This window comes from Globicephala melas, chromosome 14 (assembly GCF_963455315.2).
Source record: "Globicephala melas chromosome 14, mGloMel1.2, whole genome shotgun sequence".
Taxonomy (NCBI): domain Eukaryota; kingdom Metazoa; phylum Chordata; class Mammalia; order Artiodactyla; family Delphinidae; genus Globicephala; species Globicephala melas.
In genome coordinates this window covers 18296701-18314698 of record NC_083327.1, presented here as the reverse complement: position 1 = coordinate 18314698, position 17998 = coordinate 18296701, and the positions used below count along the sequence as shown (strand labels likewise).

The following is a 17998-nucleotide window of genomic DNA, read 5'->3' as shown; positions in this document are numbered from 1 at the left end:
CAGACTCCCCCAAATTTTACATTCAGGGAACAGGTTGATAAACTACTCAGTTACAAATACATTCTACCCTTCAAGAAAAAGGAAGGACAATTTCAAGGGTAGAGCTGCAGGCCCAGAGGGCAGCCATGTGCCACAGAAGATTATTTACGGGCCTTGCAACCTAATGGAATTAGCACGGTTGAATTCTGAAATTGCTTGGAACTGGTGACTCCTTTCTCCTTTCCAGTTTCTCCCTTTTTGGACAGGAATGTCTAGAACTGGTAACCTATGCTTGTCCCACCATTGCATTTTATGAACAGATAACTTGTTTCTAGTTTTACTGGTCCACAGATGGAGAATTTTTCCCCAGGATGGATCATACAAAGGGTCTCACCCATACCTGACTTAGATGAATAAGGTGATGTCATTTGGGACTTCTGAGCTGATACTATTTTGACTATATATTGGACTTTGATTTCATGGTGTAATATTTGAGACTTTGAAGGATGTTGGGATAAGATGGATGTATTTTGCATGTGGGATGGACATGAATCTTTGGGGCCAAAGAGAAGAATGTGGTAGGATAATTCACGTCCCCCCCCAAAAAAATGTCCTTTCCTAATCCCTAAAACCTGTGCATATGTTACCTTGCATGGCAAAAGGGACTTTGCAGGTGTGATTAAGTTAAGGATCTTGAGATGGGAGATTACTGTAGATAATCCAATGTTATCACAAATGTCCTTATAGGAGAGAAGCAGGATGGTCAGAGACAGAGATGTAAAGTGGAAGCAGAGGTGACAGTGATACAGGGCCTTGAGCCAAGGAGTGTGAGCAGCCTCTGGAAGCTGAAAAAGGCAAGAAAATGGATCTTTCCCTAGAGCCTCTGTATGGAACACAGCCCTGATGACACCTTGATTTTAGCCCACTGACACTGATCTTAGACTTCTGCACTCTAGAACTGTAAGAGAATAAATGTAGGTTGCTTTAAGCCACTGAGTTTGTGGTCCTTTGTTACAACAGCAACAGGAAATGATTCAGGAACCAATGAACATGTTGCATGTGTTGCCTGCTGTGTGGTCATAAAGTTCTTTGTATCTGACCCAGGAGTCTTGTGTCTTCTGCCAGCTTCCACAGAACTGTGTCATGCTAACTTGCTAGCTTTCGAAAGGGGTCAAATCTTAGACCTTTCACAGTTCTTGACATTTAATTAACAAAAATGATGGTATCATCATGGGTATTTTTCTATCTTTTGAATATCCTTCAGTCTTCTAATAAATCTATTTCTAAATAAGATACCACTTAAATAGTTTTGAATCTTAATAATAAATAACCCATGGTTTAAATTGTTACTTAAGTTATTAATAATATTTGCATTAGTAAAAGTTATTAAAATCAACATTTTAATGAATGAAAATAGCAAGTTTAATGAAAATAGCAAGTTTCTTTTTGCAAGACTGTGTGTTAACTACAAGAAATGTTCCATGCTTTGTCCTACTGTTTAGTGTTAGAGTCTTAAAGAATAATATTTTCCTCAAAAGACATTATGGGAAAGGGGTTTCTTTTGGTGGAATAATTCCTAAATGAAATCTGGTGCATGACTCAGACCACTGGGATCCTAGAGATGATAGAAATTGAGACACTATAAACATGGAATCATTTTTAAATGAAATTGGATGTGAAAGCAAAGAAGCTGAGAAAATTCTGGTGCAGTATATGGATTTATTTTTCAGCTTAAGCAAGACAGGTGGTAAACAAATCCATAATGAAAATGCCACCCAGAGATTAGCAGCTGGCCATGCATGCAGCGTGACTGTGCAAAACCAAGTCGTTTCCAAAACAGTGTGCAGGTTTGATTCCTTCACGAAATTAACTCTGGGTTGCCCCAGGCCACCTTGAATATCTGTTGATGGGGTATTTATAACCCATTCACCATTCCAGCTCAAAGCCCACACACTAGCCACATGACCATCACTGCCACATCTGCCAGGTAAACAGACAGCCTAGCAAATAGCACTCTTCTTGTTCACTAGCCAATGGCACAGTAGTGTGACCAGACACAGTTACACCAACACAGAGACACAGGAGGCACCTCCCCTCACCCAGCTGACAACCTTCCATACATTTCTGGGGACAGGATTGTCCTACAATGTACCATGAATTGGTACTCATCCTAGGAGAGGAGGGGCAGGGCTGTCTCCAGGTTTGAGCGTGGGTGGCTGTAGGGTCTCAGAACTGCTGTTTCAGCACAAGCAATAGAAATGCTAGCCACCGTGACCGCGAGAAACGAGACTCCTGACGTCCCGGTAGATGCTCAGGCCCCTGACAAAAGCTGGGCTCCGGTAAGGGTTGAGTGGGAGTTACAGACCTGGGGGATGCTACAACAAGAGCTAAGAGGCAGCGCCCTGGTTTCTACTGCTTTGGGTATATCCAGCCTCAACCGAATACAAAACAATAAATTCACAAAATATTAGAACTGGAATGGATCATCTACCACAGACCTTACAGTTAAAAAGGTGGCAGCCCAGAGAGGCAAAGCAACTTGCTGAAGGCAGAGCGTGGTAGTGGCAGGTAGGAATGCAATATGCCAAACCCCATTCAAGAACACTGACACTGAATACGTGGCCAAGTTTTTCAGTGACGAGGAGGATGAGACAGTGTAAATACTCGGTTCCTCAAAAAGCCCCAAATGTGTTTAAAGGTGTAAACACTCAGCTTAATCAACATTCTTCCGAGGGGGCTCTCTTCTCTCTCTGTCTTTCTGTCTCTCTGTCTCTCTCTCTGTATCTCATACACAAACACACATAATCTTGGTGAATGAAGATTTCTTGCTATACAAAGACAGACCCAACATCTTCAGGAAGACACTTTACAAAACATGCCTCTCAGTCCAAGTCTTTGTGTGAGGTCTGGGCAACTGGCTTATTTTCTAGAACAATAGGTCGTTCTGAAATAAGGAGATCATCTTCCCCAAAGGAGGAGTTCTGGTCCGTGTGGACGAAGTTGGGGATGTCAAATTTCATGAGCCTGTTCAGCTCCTCCTCTGGCTGCCCACTGCGTCTGATGGCTTCCTGAAGTTGAACTTCACTGTCGAGGGCTGTGGTCTGGAGACCACCTTTGGCCTTGTCCAAGTGGTCCATTTCATTGATGTAGCAGTGAAAGAGGGACCTGGCTTCCTCATTGCCCTGTCGAGAAAAGACCTTATCTGGTTCCATTGGCCTTCCAAAGTCTGACACAAAGCTGTTCATTCTGAATCTCTTCTCCGAAGACTCTGCATTGCTGTAAAGCAAAGCAAAATAAAAGACTGCTTACACTCCAGCTTAGTTATCTGCAGAATCGTGGCTTTCGGCATCTATGGAATGCAAGTCCCCGTACACAGCATGCAGACAAACATCAGAACTGAGAGACGTCACTTCTGAACATGCACAAATAAACCCAAGGCAAAAGTCACAAGGTGAGGGCCCTTGGACCATCCTGCAAAGAGACCTTTTGCTGAGGGATCCTTGATATTCTTCATCACACACCAGTGTTTCTCAGCGGGACCCTTGGATCATCTGCATCAGAATTACTTGAAGTGCTTCTTAAAATGCAGAATTCTGGGTTACAGTCCCTCAGGATCTCTGGAGGTGGGGACGGGTAGTCTGTAGTTTCATAGAATCCCCAAGGATCACTACTCGTGGTCAGGTTTAGAACCACTGGCTGACATCAGGCCAGACTGAACAACAATACTGTCTCACAGGGGTGAGTTTCATGTTTGTCAAAGCACTGTCATATCCATTTATCTCACCCCATTCTCAAAACTGACCCATGCTGGGCTTCCCTGGTGGCGCAGTGGTTGAGAGTCCGCCTGCCGATGCAGGGGACGCGGGTTCATGCCCCGGTCCGGGAAGATCCCACATGCCGCGGAGCGGCTGGGCCCGTGAGCCATGGCCGCTGAGCCTGCGCGTTCGGAGTCTGTTGCTCCGCAATGGGAGAGTCCACAACAGTGAGAGGCCCACGTACCGGAAAAAAAAAAAAAAAAAAAAACAAAAAAAACTGACCCATGTTGTCACTTAGGCCAAGAATTATTATACCCATTTCACAAAGGCATAAGCTAAGGTAAGGAGGGGTCAGATTTCCTGCTTGATTGACACAATCAATTATAAGAGTGCAAAAATACTCCAGTTCCTGATTCCTTGTTTCATTTAGTGTGGAACAAATTAGCAATTCAATGGTAATAAATCAGTGAATGGATGAATAAAATAACTCTCAATGAGTCCCATGAGTGCCTGACAGAAAGAGCAGGGGCAAACTGAATAACCTGATAGCCCACATACTTTAATCACCATTCTTTCCAGGTTTATAGAAAGGTGACTCCCACACAGGTAGTGACTCCATAAGGTCAAGAATCATGTCTGAACACTTGCAAATCCAGAATAGAACCTGACAACAATTAGGCTCTGGAGTGTGTAATCTCAGTGATTTCAGTACTTAAATCTCTTCTTTCCCATCCCATCACTCAAGATACAGCACTTATGACCAAGTTCTCATGGGGCAGGGGACATGGAATCAAGTTGCAGGTATGAAAAATCTGATCTTAAAAACTAACCGCCATACTGTCTTGATTACTGTCGCTTTGTAGTATAGTCTGAAGTCAGGGAGCCTGATTCCTCCAGTTCCGTTTTTCGTTCTCAAGATTGCTTTGGCTATTCGGGGTCTTTTGCGTTTCCATACAAATTGTGAAATTTTTTGTTCTAGTTCTGTGAAAAACGCTAGTGGTAGTTTGATAGGGACGGCATTGAATCTGTAGATTGCTTTGGGTAGTAGAGTCATTTTCACAATGTTGATTCTTCCAATCCAAGAACATGGTATATCTCTTCATCTATTTGTATCATCTTTAATTTCTTTCATCAGTGTCTTATAATTTTCTGCATACAGGTCTTTTGTCTCCTTAGGTAGGTTTATTCCTAGATATTTTATTCTTTTTGTTGCAATGGTAAATGGGAGTGTTTTCTTAATTTCACTTTCAGATTTTTCATCATTAGTGTATAGGAATGCCAGAGATTTCTGTGCATTAATTTTGTATCCTGCTACTTTACCAAATTCATTGATTAGCTCTAATAGTTTTCTGGTAGCATCTTTAGGATTCTCTATGTATAGTATCATGCCATCTGCAAACAGTGACAGCATATACCCTGAGAAAACCATAATTCAAAAAGAGTCATGTACCAAAATGTTCATTGCAGCTCTATTTACAATAGCCAGGACATGGAGGCAACTTAAGTGTCCATCAACAAATGAATGGATAAAGAAGATGTGGCACATATATACAATGGAATATTACTCAGCCATAAAAAGAAACGAAATTGAGTTATTTGTAGTGAGGTGGATGGACCTGGAGTCTGTCATACAGAGTGAAGTAAGTCAGAAAGAGAAAAACAAATACTGTATACTAACACATATATATGGAATCTAAGAAAAAAAAAAAGTCATGAAGAACCTAGGGGTAAGATGGGAATAAAGACACAGACCTACTAGAGAATGGACTTGAGGATATGGGGAGGGGGAAGGGTAAGGTGTGACAAAGCGAGAGAGAGGCATGGACATATATATACTACCAAACGTAAGGTAGATAGCTAGTGGGAAGCAGCCGCATAGCACAGGGAGATCAGCTCGGTGCTCTGTGACCACCTAGAGGGGTGGGATAGGGAGGGTGGATGGGAGGGAGACGCAAGAGGGAAGAGATATGAGAACATATGTATATATATAACTGATTCATTTTGTTGTAAAGCAGAAATTAACACACCATTGTAAAGCAATTATACTCCAATAAAGATGTTTAAAAAAAAAAAAAGACAAGAAAAAAAAGTGTTTGAGAACAGCGATGAATGTGCCAGCAACCTGTGACCTAAGAAGCTAAAATGTCACCTAGGAAAAGAGGGAACTAACATGTTTGGAAAAAGTATTGTTAGGACTGCTGGGGTCACACCATCCCCCAATTCCAGGCTAAGAAGCTCTGAGTACTAGCTTTCCAGCTTGCCTGGAGCATCAGCTGAGTGTGAAGGCCGACCCAGAAACCCAGCTGTGTACAGCAGCTCTTCTATAACCCAGGCTACATGTTCTCAGGATTAAATTGAGTCCACTGACCACCATCCCCGCCGCTTGCTGAAGAACGAAGGTACAGAAGACTAGGAGTGTTTTTACCCTCCCCAGGGCAGAGCCCAGGCGATAGACACTAAGATGCCTTCCCTGTTTCACCCCCGCTCTTTTCTCTCCCCATGACCTCTGGGTGTGGTAACGGTGCAATCTGTCTGATTCTCCCTCCCTGAGAACAAGGGAAAAGCCCATCTTTGTTCTCTTAGAGTCTGGTAAACATTAAATACTCAACAGACCACCCTGTTCTTCCTCTTTTGTTTCCCTGATAAATTAAAAAACCTGTGTGTGAAAAATTGTGATCACGGACACGCCTTGCTTCTATGTCGTTACTATTCATCTCATCGTTGGGCAGTATTTACGTACTGAAATCCATAGATCTTAAATGTAAACTTCAGTGTGTTTCTATTGATATATACAGCCATGTAACCACCCTCCCAGTCAAGACATAGAATATTTCCTTTCTTCTGGAAAGATTCCTCCGGTTCAATTTCCAGCCCCTTCAGGTAACACTGCTCTGATTTCTATTTCCATTGATCAGCTTTGCCTGTTCTTGAACTTCCAGTCGATTTCCACCTCCCAGAGGCAATCTGTTTTGATTTTTATCACCGCAGATTAGTTTAGCCTGTTCTTGAAATTCATACAAATGGAAGCGTGCAATATATAGTCTTTTGTGCCTGTATTCTTTTGCCCAGCATTATGCTTTTGAGGTTTGTCCATGATGTCGCATGCAGCAGTAGTCTGTCCTTTTTCTTGCTCAGTAATATTCTGTTGTACAAATACACTACAATTTGTTTATTCATTCTTCTGTTAAAGGGCATTTGGGTTGTTTCCAGTTTGGGGCTGTTATGAACATTCTTGAAAAGTCTCTTTGTAGATACACATTTTTATTGTTCTTGAGCAAATACTAAGAGTAGAATTACTGGGTCGTATAGTAGATGTTTCTTAACTTTATAAGAAACTGCGGAGTTTTCCAAAGTGGTTGTACCATCTTACACTCTCTCCACAACGCATGAGAATTACAGCTGTTCCACATCCTTTTCAGCACTGGGTGCTCTCCATCTTTGTAATGTCAGTCATTCTCGTGGGAGTGACGTGACACTCAGTGTGATTTTAATGAGCATTTCTCTGATGTCTAATAATATTGAGCATCTTTTCATGCCCTTATTGGCTATTGGTTTATCTTCTTTTGTGAGGAGCCTGTGTGTGAGAATTTTGCCCGTTTTAAAATTGAGGTTACCTTTTGTTATTGATCTGTAGAAGTTCTGTCATATATTCTGAATACAAGTCTTTTGGTAGATGTATGTGTTCCAAACATTCTCTTGACCTATGACTTGCATTTTCATTTTCTTAAAGATGTCTTTTGATAAGCAGAAGCTTTATATTTCAGTTAACTTCAAATTATTAACTTTTATCTTCTATGTTAGTGCTTTTTATATCCTCTCTAAGAAATAATTGTTGACCCCCAAATCACAAACCCTTTGCTTTCTTCTAGAACCAATACAATAGCCATGAACCACAGATGGCTATTTATTTAAATTTAAATTAAGTAAAATTTAAATTTTGGTTTCTCGGTCGTATTACCCACATTTCAAGTGCTCCATGGCCACATGTGGCCAGTGGCCACCTACTTACGCAGCACAGAGAACAGTTCTGTCATCATAGAAAGTTCTATTGGACAGAGCTGTTCTAGGAGCTTCTACTTTGGGTTTATGGTCTATGTTGAGATAGGGGTCAAGGTTCATTTTTTCCCATATGTTTACCCTGTTGTTCCAGGACTGTTAAAAAAAAAAAAAAAAAGAAGAAGAAGAACTTTCCTTTCAATTGACCTTATACAAAAATCATTGTATTCTACACACAGGTAATGAAGGATAAGAAAATGAAAAAAAAATTCCATTCACAACAGCATCAAAAAAAAAATAGAATACTTAGGAATAAATTTAACAAAGGATGTGTAAGACCCGTCCACTGAAAATTTCAATGTTGCAAAGGGAAATTAAGGAAGACCTTAATATATGAAGAGATATACCAGGTTTGTGGATTGGCAGACTTCAGGTTAAAAGCCATATTACCATAGACTTAAACTATTGAAGTGTCCTTCCCTTCAAGGGCCAAAATCCCTTCTCCCTTCTGTTTTTGTATGCTAACGTTCACTCTCCAATACCTTCCAATAGTCATTCATTATATTTTGTCCAGATTTTATTTTATTTACTTTTTAATTTATTTTATTTTTGCTTGCATTGGGTCTTTGTTGCTGTGCATGGGCTTTCTCTAGTTGTGGTGAGCAGGGGCTGCTCTTCATTGCGGTGTGCGGGCTTCTCATTGCAGTGCATGGGCTTCTCATCACGGTGGTTTCTCTTGTTGCGGAGCACGGGCTCTAGGCACACGGGCTCAGCAGTTGTGGCTTGTGGGCTCAGTACTTGTGGCTTGTGGGCTCAGTAGTTGTGGCTTGCGGGCTCTAGAGAGCAGGCTCAGTAGTTGTGGTGCACAGGCTTAGTTGCTCCGTGGCATGTGGGATCTTCCCGGACCAGGAATCGAACCCATGTCGCCTACATTGGCAGATGGATTCTTAACCACTGTGCCATCAGGGAAGTCCTTTGTCCAGATTTTAAATTGTTATCTGCAAGGTTATACTGAAACATGCTACTCTGCCATTACTGAAACTGGAACCCACCTGCCTAATTCCTCTTGGCCCTTCATGAATCATCTTAGGTGCCACCTTCTTCCCTGACTCCTCCAGTCTCAGTTGGGATGTTCTCCCAGAGGACTGGGTGCTTCTCTCCATCTGCCTTCTCACTCTGTATTGAGCCCATTTCTTTACTTGTCTAGCACCTTCCTTAAGACGATCAGCTCTTGCGGCAGGTATTGTGTGTTTCTTGTCTATGTCATCAGTACCCAGCACGGTACTAGGCATAGAGTAGGTGCTCATTAAGTTTTTGTTAAATGAGTGAATGCATCAATCATGAAGAGATCACAAAACTAAAGCAACTCTTGCCTTGGCAGGAGGCCTCTCCTACAGTTGCAGAAATCAATTCGAGGGCGTACCCAGGGTTGGCAATCAATTTGAGGGCATACCCAGGTAAGGCTGAAAATAAGGACTGGTGAGCCTTAATAGATAAATGGTCTGTTACTAGAGATCCTGAGTGTGACTCCAGCTCCAGAGATACAAGAGATTCAGCAAACTAGCCACATCTAGGACTGCCCTGTACCTGTTTCTGGCCAAGGGAAGCACTGTCTCTGACTGTACCCTGCAGTGCTCCCCACATCCCCAAGCTCTGTCCTAGAGTCTTCTATGGCACCAATGCCTTGCATTGCTGGAGCTCACAGACCACAGAGCTCCTGCAAGGGCATCTTGCACCTTCTATAACTGGCCCACCTTGGAGGCTGCAGGAGACTCAGGTTCCACTGGGGAGACTTCCCACCATTTATTGGTAAGAATGGCTTCAATAAAGCCCAGTGAACTCTCTCCCCGCCCAGTGGTTACCCAGTCTTTAAAGCAGACTAGCCCTCATGAGTCACACCTGAAAATGTTCTTGTACACTTAATGTTGGAATAGCAAAGGATGCTCACTAATTAGGCAGGGGGGATTCTGCTGCTGGATGTTGCCTTAATTCAGTTTTCAGGAAACATGTGCCATATTGTTAAGGCTGTCTTTCCAACCTTATAAAACATGTCCTGGTAGATAACCTGGGTGCCATGACAGAGAGAAGAAGGCTAGTTGCGAATTTCCCATCCTCTGAAACTCAGTTGCCATATGGAAAAGTAATGCTCACTGGCACCTATCAGAGCAGTTAAAACAGCTGAAAATCAACTTGTTCTTCCACAGCCTTGGTTACACCTGTGAAAATTTAAAATTACAAGGGCTAACCTCTTAAATACCACCTTGATTAAAATGATAATTAAAACCAGAAGCCATAAACTTCAATAACTGGAACACTGAGAGAACGAGAAACTGTGAGATGTTGACTGAGCTAGCAATTAATATCATGTTATAAGTATCATAAAGAAAAGAAAGGATACTGAAGAATATTTGTACTATAGACTGAATGTTTGTGTTCCTCCAAAATTCCCATGTTGAAACCTAATCCTCCAAGTGAGGCCCCAGTGAGATCCCTCTCTCCTTCCTCCATATGAGGACACAGTGAAAAGTCCATCATCTATGAACCAGGAAACAAGTCCTCACCAGACAGTGAACCCGCCAGCACCTCAACCTTGGACTTCTCAGCCTCCAGAACTGTGAGAAATAAATTTGTTACTTACAAGCCATCTAGTAAATATCTATGGTATTTATAGGAGCCTGAACATACGAAGACAATTAGAAAATTCAGAATCACCAAGAATTTTAGTGTCTTTCATTATTTTTGTCACATTCCTACCTATTCTATATTTTGTCATCATGAAACTGAGATCTAGCTAGCGTGTTTGCAAGAAGTTCTCCCGTGTCATCCTAACTTTTGAAAAATGACAACTGTTTATTTTGATAGAATCTTAAAATCACTTGTTTTACTTATTTAAGAATCTCTATTCCTCATTTTCCGCTTGTTATAAGAAATGCAATTTGGACTTAACCTACTGATTGTGACATCCCCAAACTCCACCAGCCAGAGTAAAAAGACTGTTCAGACTGTTCTGATTCTTGGTCTTTTCTTCTTCTCACTCTGGGTTGTGTCATGTATTGTCTGAACCTGTGGGATTTTCTGTACCAGAATAGAGATCCTCCATCATGAGCACCCATCCAGTCCTCTGGCATTTGCATTGCATGTCATTTGCTTCCATGACACTCCCCTGCTCACAAAACTTTCATTGATTCCCCAATCTCTTCTGCCTGATCTTTCAGACCATCCTCTCCCACATCACATGGCCTTTCCAGTGTCAGCTCCCACAAGTCCCCTCGCCAACCCTACCGTCCGGCCATATGGGACCTGACTGTCCCCCTCTGAGCCTTTGCTTGTGCTGTTCCTCCTACCCCTTCTCTGTCAAAATCAAATACGTCCTTTTCTGTCCAACTCAAATGTCCCTGCCTCCATGGAGACTCTCTGATCTCCCAGCAGGAAGGAATCTGCCCCCCCTGTGCTCCTTTCGATTTTACTGACCTTGCCTTACAGGATGCAGCCCTTCCTGTCTCATGTCAGAGCTATTTGGTATGCTCTTTTCTCCCCCATATACTGCTGTGCTGTACGCTATTCATCTTTGCATCTCTCAAAGGGCCTTGCCATCATTCGACGCTCAATCAATGCACCGGACGGCTGTATCTGCAGGTGGTCCAGAGCCCTGATTCCTGTGAAAGGCACAGCCACCTCCAGCGTTTAGGGATGTGCTCCTTCCTCTGGGACCCTACGAGAAGTTAGGTCAGGAGGGCAGACTTCTCCCACCTTCGCTGGCAGAGGGAAAACACCCGTAAGATTCTGGGTTATTCCCTTAGGAATTTTCCAGATTTATGATGAGTTTTTACAAATGGAGCGCCTGCTGCTGTACTGAGTCTTAGCGTGCCTGACCATCCTCAGGTTCGCCCCAGTCATGAAAAGTGGGGGGCAGTCCAGCCTGCGGGAACCTAGTGTTTCCAGCAGTCACTTTCAGTGGACTTTTAGAGATGCGTAAGCCAAAGACCTACTAAACTCTGTGATGAACCACCAGTGAGAAAATAATAACAACCATTTCACAGGAGCCATAGCCTGTGCTGAGAGCCTTATCTCACGTAACAGTGGCACCAACCAAATCCTTGCGTGTGTGTGAAAGTGCCTTTTGGTTGCTTTCGTTGGTAGTTCCAACTTGCCAGGCAGATGTCAGTCTCTCTGAGGCAAGAAGGATTCTGCTACCTGAGGATGACCCTCAGCACACCCACAGCTGTGCACTCAGGATACACCTTGTAACTGACGGGGAATTAAACGTGACTCCTGAACAGAGGTGTATAACCTGAATCAGATACATAAAGCAGTTGGATTTTTTACCTGTTGATATATGGAGACCTTTCAGAACGGAGGCTCTACCTCGGGAACCACTCTGCACTACATCTGCACTTAGCTGGTTCCTGTGACCTTGGTCATTAGCAAAGACCTTGAGCACAGACATTCTCTTGCTATTAGCTTTTAGGTGCGCTGTACCCCTCCTTTAGTGAGTGTCATATTCAGGAAAATTGCAACTCAAGGTAAAATGTAAGTTCCATTTTTACAAGGTCACCTGTCCTCACCCCTAAACGAAGACCATCCCCACCTGGACAAAGTGCACTTAGCAAAGGCTACAAAAGAGGGTATTTGAGGTGTATGATGTCTGGGGTTTGATCGCTTTTTTTAAAAAAAAGTCCAAAATATTCAACATAAAAATGTGGTACAAGCCTTTCCCGTACTCTTTCTCTCTGGCAGATTTATGATAATGGGGTTATAATACTTTAACAAGACGGTAAAGAGAGTAAATAGCTCCTTAGCAGAAAAAGCACAGGAAAAATGGTTCTTTTATCTTCATTGTCTTTAAAGGATCCAGGTAAGAGGGTTTTTTTTCCCACACACAACAGCAGATATTCCATGAGAAAAATAATCCCCGTTAAAGCTGCTTCTTGGACCTAGAAGCTTTTAAGAAAGGCGATGTCAGCTTTATAAGAGTCTTTCTCCCTCTTTGGTCTGCTTTACTAGTGCTCACTCATATCTGGTTCTTCTCTCCTCCTGGAAACACAGATTACCCTGCCCAGCCTGGCGGTCAGGTGGCTGTGGCTGGTTCTGGCCAATGATCTGTGAGAGGAAGGGGTGTGTGCCACTTCCTGGCTGAAGGACAGAAGGGCAGGTGTGAGATCTCTTCATGCCCCCTTCCCTGTCACAGGAACCCGGGAAGGCTGAGCCTTGGAGATGCTGCAGCTACAGTGGAGAAGCTTCTGTCCACCCCTTGCTGACCCTCAGAAGATGTGTAGCTTGAACACAGTGAAAACCCATGTTGTGTTTTACTGAGATGTGTGGAGCTGTTTGTTATTGTCTCATAGTCTGATTATGACACATCCTCTCCTGAACAGAAGCCAATGAGTAGGCAGTGACTCTAGAATTGAAGTTCTTATGCTAATATGATCCCAAGTTGGAAACTTCAGGGAAGAAGCCTATCTGTCATCCTTGTATCTTACTCCTTTCAAAGGGAATGTTTGTGCTCTTCCCTGCATCAGCAATGATGAGCTCCTAGGGAGACGCTCAGCCTGCCCGGGACACCTCCATGGAGGAGGAGATAGAACTGAGTGGTAGATTCAACACTAGTCCATTTTGAGCTTGCAGACCTGATTGGGGATCTTAACCAGAACGTCGGCGTCATATTCCAAAAAGATACTTACTGCCTGATATCCTACTTGAGGAAGTTCTTTGTGACCAGCTGCCCAGGGAGCCTGTTATATAAAGCAGTCAGAATTCAGACATCCTTCCGAGCCATCACCAAGATTCTCTGCTTAGTCTCCTTTCTAAAATCATCTTACTCTTTCACTGAGAGACACACCCAAGGTGAAGCTAGGGTAGAAGGAAGCCACACTTTGGCATGTGTAGCTCCAACGTGAACGCGTAGGGCCTGGCTGTCTCGCGGGAGGATGGGTGTCCTCTTCTCCCTCCTGCTCTTTACCTGCACCCCTCAGCTCTCCCCAGGATTCCACCAGCCACGCAGGGGTGGACTGATCTTCGCTGAGAGCTGCCCGCTGTGAGCCCAGCGTGTACCAGCAGCTCCACAGGCATCAGCTCACTTAACCTTTACAGTACTCCTAGGAAGCAGATACTATTTTATTTTTACAAATGAGGAATCTCAAGCAGAGAGGTTAAGAATCTAGTAAACTGTTCCAGTACATCTGGAAATGTTTGACTCCAGAGCCCATGCTTGATCCAATATGTGATCAAAGAAAACAAATCTGATTGCTTGCTAATATCTTTGTTGTAATATAAGAAGGAGATTTAAAATTACTGACATGAGATGATTTAATGTAGTGTTAATAACAGGAGCTTCAGAGTCAAAGAGACTTTAGTTTGAGGCCTGGCTCCGAAGGTTTCGTTTGTTTTGGTTTGGTTTTTTAACCTGTGAATCATCATATGAGTTGTTCAGCCTCATTTTTCTCATCCGTAAAGTGGGAAACTTTATAAGTTGAACACTTATAGGATTTACTTCATCTTTTTGTGAAGCTTGGTGAGATTACACATATAAAATGATCAGCAGACCCTGGCATGTGGCAAATGTTAAAAAAAAACTGCTTTTATTATTAGTCTCAATGATTTATCATTCTTTCCTCCATGCCTAATTATCACAGGCACACTTAAAATTGATTGTTTTATATTAAAGTTGGCTGAATGGAAAAAATAATGTCTATTTTAGAAAAAATTCCTGCCAAATAAATGTCAAGTTTACTAAGATCTAAAATCCTTTTTAACTGCTCCATTTAGGGATTTTTCCACATGTCTGTTTCTTTCAGTTTGCCTATGATATACTACAGCCAAATGCCATGTCTCACACTGCCTCAGACTCAAGAAAGCATTTAAAATGTGGTCCTGAGGGCTGATCCCTTATTGTACTAAAAATAAAAAAAGGTTAGACTTTCTCCTTAGCCTCATTAAAAGCATGTAGAGTTACAATGACCCCTGTTTGAGATGACTCAGAATCACCATCAAGAGAGAAACCATCTACTAGAAGGATGAACTGCCTATTGGAAGACTGGAAATTCAAGTCTCAGCTACCCAGGGTCGATGTGAAATGTTAAGGAAATGTATAAGTCAGCGTTCTCCAGAGAAACAGAACCGACAGAGAGGGGTGTGTGTGTGTGTGTGTGTGTGTGTGTGTGTGTGTGTGTGTGTGTGTGTGTGTGTGTGTGTGTGTGTGTGTGTGTGTGTGTGTGTGTGTGTGTGTGTGTGTGTGTGTGTGTGTGTGTGTGTGTGTGTGTGTGTGTGTGTGTGTATTTCTATATCTATCCATCCATCCATTCATCCATCCATCTGGGGTAGGGGAGGGGGACAGATTTATTTTAAGGAATTGGGTCATGTGATGGTGGAGGCTGGCAAGTTCACAATCTGTAGGGTAGGCTGGCAGGCTGGAGACCCAGGGAAGAGTTTGAAGGCAGGCCTCTGCCAGAATTCCTTTTTGCTCAAGGGAGGTCCATCTGTTTCTAGGAGCGTCTTCCCGTGATTGGATGAGGCCCACCCACACTATGGAAGATGATCAGTTTTATTCAGAAATGGTATCTTATCTAAAAAAAAACCTTCACAGAAACGTCTAGAATAACGTTTGATTAAATATCTGGGTGCCGTGGCCTAGACAAATTGACAAATACAATTAATCATTACAGGAAGTCATGTTCCCTTTTGGGCTAGGGTGTTCCCATCTGTAAACTCACCTGCATCCTACATCAAACAAGTAGATCTCAATAACCCTGCAAAAATCCATCTGTCCCTCCGAGGAGAAGGAAGATAAAGGGGGTTATTATTCCCTGGCCACTCTACAAGATGTACCCTAATCTGAGTTTGTCCTTGGCTTCTCTTACTACTGCTGTAATCCACACCATATTTTTAAAGTGAGGTAAAGGCATGTTCAGATGTTTATGAGAACAGGAGATAGAAAAGGGAAAGTTCATACTATTTTAGTGGCTTTTTAGTGACTATTATAGAGATTCTCAACCATGCATCTCCATACGCTTCAATAAAATGATCTTTTCTTTTCATTTAACATGTGTTTAAATTTTTTTCCAGACCTCAATGTCTGAAAATAGGTGCGTGATGGGCTGAACTCTTCTCTCTACCTACAACTAGTTGTTATAGCTCAAGTGCAGGCTGAAGACTGAACAGCAGATGCCGCAGACCGTGTGATGAGACACAACAATGAGAATGCCGCTGCCAGGCTGTGAGGATGAAGGGAAATGCCGATGGAAACGTGAGGATTTGTGCTCAGTTTCTTCCACTTACTCGCTCAGGTCGCTCTCTACCCATCCCCATCTTGCTCTGTGCCCCAGGAAACTGACCTTTGATGGAGGCTCTGGCCACTGGTTGTGGTGTGGGCTTCACCAGTGGGGAGCAAAGGTAAGAAAGGGGTAGGAGAGGGGAAGAAAGGTCTGGATATTTATTGGAGGCTCCCTCCCTGAGAGGTCACACTGGACTAGCTGTGACTCTTGACCATTGCTCCTCTCAGCCAGCCTCTCTGCAGGACTCCTGGTTGCCAGTCATGACCCCCTTCAGATCTAGTGCATCTACTCCTCAGTGTTCTGAGCCCTGGCATCCTGCACTATCCTGGGGGCTACCCTCTTCCTGGGCCACAACTTGTGACTAGTCCCTTTATTAAAAGCTCTTCTTTATATCCAGGCAAAACTCTAATTCAAAAAGATACATGCACCCCTATGTTCATAGCAGCACCATTCACAATAGCCAAGACATGGAAACAACCTAAATGTCCATCGACAGAGGAATGGATAAAGAAGATGTGGTACGTATATACAATGGAATACTACTCGGCCATAAAAAAAGAATGAAATAATGCCATCTGCAATAACATGGATGGACCTAAAGATTATCATACTAAGTGAAGTAAGTCAGAAAGAGAAAGACAAATACCATATGATATCACTTATATGTGGAATCTCAAATATGGCACAAATAAACTTATCTACAGAACAGAAACTGACTCACAGACAGAGATCTGACATGTGGTTGCCAAGAGTCAGGGAGGGATGGGCTGAGAGTTTGGGGTTAGTAGATGCAAACTATTACATATAGATTGGATAAACAACAAGGTCCTACTGTAGAGCACAGGGAACTATATTCAATATCCTGGGATAAACCATATGGAAAAGAATATTTAAAAAATGGATATATGTGTATAGCTGAGTCACTTTGCTGTACAGCAGAAATTAACACAACATTGTAAATCAACTATACTTCAATAAAAAATAAAAAAAAAGCTCTTCTAATTATCTAATTTGAGTGTGCTATCTGTTGCCTGCTGGGACTGACTGATAAGGTATCCAACATAAGTTATTATTTTTCCCTTTTTTGGAAGAGTTTGGATAAAAGAAAATCCTCTAAAACAGTTCTGAGTGTTTTGCAAACCATAACTGACCAAATACATTGTGACATTACTCAGCGTTTTTTAAGCATCCATGTAATCATTTCCTCCATAAATTCAAAGCCCAACATGGATGTTCTTTACCACGCCATGAAAATTATATAATCCTTAATGTTTCCGTTTTATTTCGTTTCAAGGAAACTTAATGCTGAATTCAGTGACTATTGTTAATAATTAATTCAGTCGTGTATCCAGTAACAACTATTTCTCTGCTCCTCAAAACGTTTTCTAAGCTAGTTTTCATCCTACTTTTGCTATTGTCTTTTTTCACTTTTTTTCAGTCTGGTGAGTCATCTAAATTCTTTTGGGAATAAGGAGAAAATACATCCCAATTCATAATACTTTCAAAATAAAAATTGAGGCTGGATCAGCAGTTAGACTACTGGAAAGGACCAAGAAACCCAGGTGCACAAGGGTTCACTTGAAAATGAGCCCCAGAGGCAAGAGGAGGAAGGCAGGTCCCACACAACAGGCACTGGGTCCAGACAGCACATCCATAACCAGGGCCATCTTTCCACCCACTGGAAGCAACCCCAGCCCCGGATCCCATTTCTGTTTTTTCTGGTCCCTGTGGAGCTTAACGGGCATTTAGGAAGAGCCCAAACTTACTCTTGGTGTGGGGCTCCTGTCTTGGTCAGCAGAGTCAGCACGAAAAACATGAAAATCACAAAGACCGCGAGACCAATCCAAAATCCAATCACAATGGAATCTACAAGACAGTTAATACTGGGATTAGTATTTCATAGCAGCATAAAACTTAAATAATTGAGGAACCTGTGCTTTTTGATACATGAAATGAGAAAAGATGTCAACAATCTTCTGAGACAATCTTGACCCATCA

The 17998-nt window shown here is 42.5% G+C and overlaps 1 protein-coding gene across 5 annotated transcripts in view; it reads right to left on the bottom strand.

Moving 5' to 3' along the window:
* Window positions 1-1691: 1691 nt before the first annotated feature.
* The window catches only part of MRAP2 (melanocortin 2 receptor accessory protein 2), a 58326-nt gene continuing 42019 nt past the window's right edge, over window positions 1692-17998 (bottom strand). For 4 of the 5 annotated variants that reach the window (XM_060283610.1, XM_030859428.2, XM_060283611.1 and 1 more), the window contains exons 3-4: window positions 17767-17866; window positions 1692-3255 (exon numbers count right to left, since the gene is read on the bottom strand). In XM_060283610.1, coding sequence (XP_060139593.1) covers window positions 2862-3255; window positions 17767-17866 — 494 coding nt within the window. In that variant the 3' untranslated portion in view covers window positions 1692-2861. The remainder of the gene's footprint in view (window positions 3256-17766; window positions 17867-17998) is intronic. The other variant, XM_060283612.1, reaches the window with a different exon arrangement.